General features: G+C 35.0%; 1 protein-coding gene across 1 annotated transcript; it reads right to left on the bottom strand.

The window, feature by feature from the left end:
* Positions 1-1632: 1632 nt before the first annotated feature.
* Positions 1633-3455, bottom strand: LOC116120909 (NAC domain-containing protein 12-like). Its single transcript, XM_031406894.1, has 3 exons — positions 3151-3455; positions 2775-3043; positions 1633-2674 (listed from the first exon to the last, which is right to left on the bottom strand). Exons 1-3 carry the CDS (start codon positions 3332-3334, stop codon positions 1892-1894), a joined length of 1236 nt encoding a protein of 411 aa, XP_031262754.1. The 5' UTR covers positions 3335-3455; the 3' UTR covers positions 1633-1891.
* Positions 3456-5782: the final 2327 nt, after the last annotated feature.

Raw genomic sequence — 5782 nt, 5'->3', positions numbered from 1 at the left:
TATTTGGCCTCTGGATAACATATACTTGATGATGTGGTGGTGTCACCATTTCCCAACTTTTTTTTTTTTATTGAAATGCAATGACAATGTAATCTTACCTTCGATCCTAATATATAATAAACTCACACAACCAATTAATTCATTCCCTATTATATATAATTAATAATTAATTCGTGTTTTAAGCTATAGTTTTTCTTCACTTATTTAAGTGACACAAGTGTTCGTCAGTACCCATCCTTAAATTTTGATAATAAAATCAAAAAATATATGGAGATTGTTGTTATACACGTGAAGTTAGTCCACATTAATATCAAAATTGATTTATATTATAATATATAGTCAATTGATATGGGGGCTACTGGCTAGGGTTACCACTATAGTTTACAAAAATATTAATTCGGCAGCCGCAATGCATGACTATATGCTAGCTATATGGTCACCAACTGAAACTTCCGCCACCAGAACCAGAACCAGAACCCAATAGCCAAATTCTTTAGGACTTGTGAAAAAGCTGCTCCAAATCGCTTTCAATTGTATTTTCATGATTAAACTGAGGCTTAATTACTTCCTAATCCTATATATATACATCAATAAAATATTAAGGCTTTAAGGATTATACAAACATGTACGAAAAGATAAATGAACTCAAACACGTAATTAAATTACATTAATTACAAATCGACAACACAGTTAACAGTTTATATATAAAGCTTACGGCTAGATGTGTAACACTAACAGAGGTGGACAAGATGCTTCTTCATCACACTTAAATGAAGTGTTTAAGTGTAAGAAGAAAGATAGATTTTGTTGGTTCAGAGTGTGAAAGTAAGCATGTGTTCAAAATGGTGTAGTATATGCTTAAATTGACAGTTTACAGTTATCGCAAAATCTCAACCTCTTGAATTTTAAATACAAATTAACCCACAGTCATCTTGACAGCGATATCACATTTTTTTTTATTCTTTACGTCTCTACCGAGCATTCGATCATTTACATATTATTCTACCTAATTAGCGAAATTTCAAGCATTCCACACACAATGAAAACTGCTTTTTGAATTTCTGGAAACCTTAATATAATTCAGTAGTTTTCAACAGGTGGTCCTGGTGGGCAATGGGAGAAAAGTCTGTTCCACTGCTCTTGCAAAACACGTTATTATATGTTCATGAGTGCCAAGTAATATCCATTCCCATTGAAGAGAAAAGCTTTTACATGTGCTTTGGAAGTCTCGATAGCAACTTTTAAACCTCCATGTTAGATACAAAGCCATACCAGAATAATATTTGCATATATATATATATATATATGGTTCTTGATTATATTGTGGTTTCTATCAGTCCCGGAAAGGTAGTCAACTTTATAGCCAGAAAAATCCTGACAGATATGTAGGTTAATTAGGTGAGACCCCAAGATCTCACTCTTCCTCGACAACACTATAACAAATTGAATAGAGGGAATGACCTTTTACCAACGTGACCCGGGCAGGCAAGTGGGTATAATTATTTGTGAGACCCAGAATCTTACTTTAAAGTCAGCAATCTGCTATTATTAACTTGTCAAGCTTTTTCAATATGGTTAACGAATTCGGGTATGACATTAAGCCTTGGGATATCATTACACGAAGAAATTAAGATCATCAATTTCACGGCACCCAAAATCAGCAACATTCTTCCAATGACAATGGTTAATAATGGACGACATCGTTATTAGCGAAATATAATGGTTGACAAATCAGCATAGTATTGACAACCCATATCTCTAAAATATTATTATTTATAATCTGAGACTGGTAGATTTATTTAAACATTACAAGTATTAATAAAAAACTATGACACATATACCTAGACTTGAGGAGGCTTTGATCTATATATATCTTGGTTAGTGCTTTCTGTTATACCGACAGGTGGCATAAAGGATCTGATGACGACGGCGATGATGACTTGGTGAAGCTCCATAGATCATTCTCGGTGCTGTAGACTTGCGAGCTTTGATTTGATCTATGTGAATGTAGATTTGATATTTGTATATCATCACCAGAACAAAGATTGAAAACCGCATTTGGGTCACTGAAACAGGATAATTGCTTTGATGTACTATCTACTTGACCATTAAGTTGGGATGCCACGAGCTTATCCAGAGTAATCCAGTCACTAGCCCCAGTTTTGTTGTTGTTTTGAACTGAGGTTGATGTATTATCACACCCCGTACTGCCTTGGTTGATGGAAGAAGGCTCGGTTTCCCTGAGAATATCATCAATTGATTGAAAGCAAGATTTGAAGATTCGATCTTGATCGAAAGGTGAACTGTTGATGGGAATCGAAGGTAGAGTTGGACTTTCCAGCCTTGGGAGATGCATGAATCTTTCGTGGAGCACCTCGCTGATGCTTGTGTTATTTGCAGCAGTGCCGGTGAGCAGTCTCATGTTGCCGTTACTGTTGTTGGAGATGCCCATGGTGTTGGATGATTCGTTCTCCATCTTGCAACTTCCTCCCATGTACATAAGTATTTGATTGAGAACCATATCGTTGCTTGAGCTTAGCATCTGGGACTTTGAATCCAAAGAAGTGGACGAGCTTTTAGGACTGTCTAGGGTTTTCTGATAGTTCTTCTTTCTAAATACACGACAAACCACCCAACCTTCTTCAGGTGAAGAATCTGCCATTGAATTGGAAGGCTGTGTTCACAATAAACGTAAATAGGAATATTAGATTATTTATTCTTCATTTGAATGATGATATATACTCAAAGACATACTAAGACGCGCGGTGACTTACATTGGTATCATTGTTGCTTTCATCGAGTCTATACTCGTGCATGATCCAATCAGATTTTTGTCCGTGTGGGGCGCGTCCCTTGTAAAAAACCAGAGTTTTTCTTAAACCAATTCTTCTAAAGCAACTATAGATGATCTTATCACGACCTGTAGCCTTCCAGAATCCGGCAGCTGTTGCACGGTTTGTTCTAGTTCCAGTCGGGTACTTCTTATCCTTGTGACTGAAGAAGTACCAGTCGTTCTGTGGTGTTGATCCTATCTTGCATTTCTCTGCAATAACCAAAAAACGCAACACAGTGAATCCAAATCCCATGAATCCTCAACCAATAAACACCTCGTATATATTATATACAGAAATTTAAGCGTAAAGATAATACCTTGTATGTCCCAAGGCTCCAGCTTGTTAAGATCAACCTCGCGTATAACATCGAGGTCAATCTTTTCATAGGCCACTTTCTTCCTGAGGTAGTAGTGGAGAAGCTCCTCTTCAGTAGGGTGAAATCTAAAACCTGGAGGGACCTGAGACTGGCCATTAATGGATAGATTCATATCTTCTTGCATTAGCTATAGGTGGTGAAAATAAGGGAAAATGTATATATATAGAGAGGGAGAAGAGAGTAGATAGGTTAGCTAGAGAGGTATTTGTTAGTGAATAAAATGAGGAGAGAAGGTGGTAGTAAAGAATAAGATGGAGTGATGTGCGTAAATGCAGTGAAGAAGATAATTTATAATGGTGGTAGGACATGAGAATGGTCCAAAAAATGCATGAAAAGTTTTGGTATCATGGACATTAGTGTACTTAGCATGGAGCCGAAGGCTTCGAGAAGAGCCAACCACCTAAAACTGAAGACTAAAGAGAGAATGAGGTAGGGAAAATATGGACCCACAATATAGGTACTAACTGTGGGGTCATAATGCTAGCCAAAAAATGCGTTAGAGCCCAACAAATGTAATTGTATCGAGCGGGGGGCAAGCCTCAATCTTAACTATGACCTTCGACCTTAATATCTATTTGAAAAGCACCTCTAAAACCACCACTATCTTCAAAACCCATCTCTTTTTCTTTTTCTTTAAAAAATTAACATCACTCTTTTTACTTATGCAACCACCTCAACGACAAGAGAAGAGAGAGATGATGGGGTCGGAGCCACTGAGCTTTCATGGCCCCCTTACCTATGGACCTAGAAACACATGATGGGGTTTCTGGAGACTTGAGTTTCTCATCTTTTACTGTCACTTTTTTTTTTTCAGACTTTTCAATGTTGTGATGGTCCTCACTAACAGTAAGCCAGCTTATCATTATGATACAGGACAAATTATTTAATTTACCACTTCATTATATTAAGATTATGTCTAAACCGTAAACAAATAGTACAAATATCTGTGCATGCTATTTGAGGAATCCTTTCACAGTTACTTGTTAAGTCAAACTGGAAGGCCTAATAGTATTCCCATTTTGGATTGAGCTTTCTTAGGCTAGCTCTTCACTTTTCAACTTCTCACACACGTCCCCTCTTATTTACATATAAGTGATTAATTAGTTCTACATTTGAACCAAGTTATAATACTATGTTTCTTAATTGGTACTTCATGGTTTCAGGAGGGTATAATTTTTTATTATGCATCCTTTTAAGTGACAACAAACTTAAACAAAAGCTATACTATATATGTTTCTGAAATGGTACTGCATGGTGACACTGAATTTTTCTCTGGCTAGCCAATTCTATGAAAGAAAAGATAAACTTGGTTCCCTAAAAGATGAAGTATATAATATATTATCTCCTGTGAGATAAGATGATTTGAATGTCTAGGCTTTACTAGTCAAATCCATAAATACCAAAAGACTGTACCAAAAGGCTTTACTAGTGAAATCGATAGATATCAAAAGACTGTACCAAGCACCTGGTTTTTGAAACAACTAATGTCTTGACGACTCAAAGATTAGTTTAGCTTAATCCAGTTTAACACAATACTTATTACCTTGATATTCAAAAGGGCAAATAAAATGACTCGAGATAACCCACTTTGAATAAGGTTCTAATTGTATCTTTTATTTGTTTTAATCACTCAAATTGCAACACGGATTTGTCGATTAATAGATTGTTCATAAATCATACTCTGCCAAAATTCTTCGTCGTCTTGACTCTTGATTCCATAATTCATAAGTGAAGTTATAATATAACCTAAGAAATAATTATATAACTTTAATCATTTCAATTTTGGATTTCTTGAATAATACATTGGATATTTATGACTGATATAACACTAACTTTAAGCATACATTGGATATTTATGACTGATTTGTAAATAACACAGACTTTAAGCCTCAAGAAAACGTAGTAGAATAATTTCATCATTCAAATATATATACAGTATCTCAAAGTCCCAAAAATATCATCAACATTCATCCAATTAAATTCATTCTAATTGAAGCCGGCCACTAAGTTGATCTTTTTTATAATTCCCTTCAATTTGGAGTACAGCCGGGATACACAGTTCTTTTGAAAAAATCTAAACATAGATACAGTATTCAAAGGACGTAAAATAATAAATTTACCAGTAAGTCAATCCATATTATATATTAACAAGTTAATTTCTCACCGACACATACTTTTAAGCAGTATAGTAATGATAACGGGAAAGAAATTAATGACTTTCATTTAACGGTAGCACTAACACTAGTAGTAACACGTATATCATTATAAATGAACAAGTATGATGTTAATTAACAAATTCTAATGTTCATCATCGTTATTCCCTCTAAAATTCTATGAACAAATCATGACTTTGGACTACAATTGATGGAGCAACCACTTCTTACTAACCTGCACTACCTATCTCATCGCCTTATCACCTCCAATGTTGTTGCAGTTGGTTGTAGTTGATTCAATTCAATTTTATTTTATATTTTTATCTTATGCTATGATTCAAAATGATCATAAATTCCTTTAACGCACCAGGTTGACAATGGTTTGATTTCATTTAATTGATTATGGTTGTAAAGGGTGA

Source organism: Pistacia vera, unplaced genomic scaffold (assembly GCF_008641045.1).
Source record: "Pistacia vera cultivar Batoury unplaced genomic scaffold, PisVer_v2 Contig95, whole genome shotgun sequence".
Taxonomy (NCBI): Eukaryota; Viridiplantae; Streptophyta; class Magnoliopsida; order Sapindales; family Anacardiaceae; genus Pistacia; species Pistacia vera.
The sequence above is the reverse complement of the archived record's forward strand: the minus strand, read 5'-3'. Positions and strand labels throughout refer to the sequence as shown.

Bases quoted from the DNA above. Each gene is read 5' to 3' on its own strand.
- LOC116120909 (XM_031406894.1), bottom strand. From the start codon at position 3,334: ATGCAAGAAGATATGAATCTATCCATTAATGGCCAGTCTCAGGTCCCT. The intron at 3,044-3,150 runs GTATTATCTTTA...TGGTTATTGCAG, and splicing joins GGAGCCTTGGGACATACAAG to AGAAATGCAAGATAGGATCA. The intron at 2,675-2,774 runs GTAAGTCACCGC...TTGTGAACACAG, and splicing joins AAAGCAACAATGATACCAAT to CCTTCCAATTCAATGGCAGA.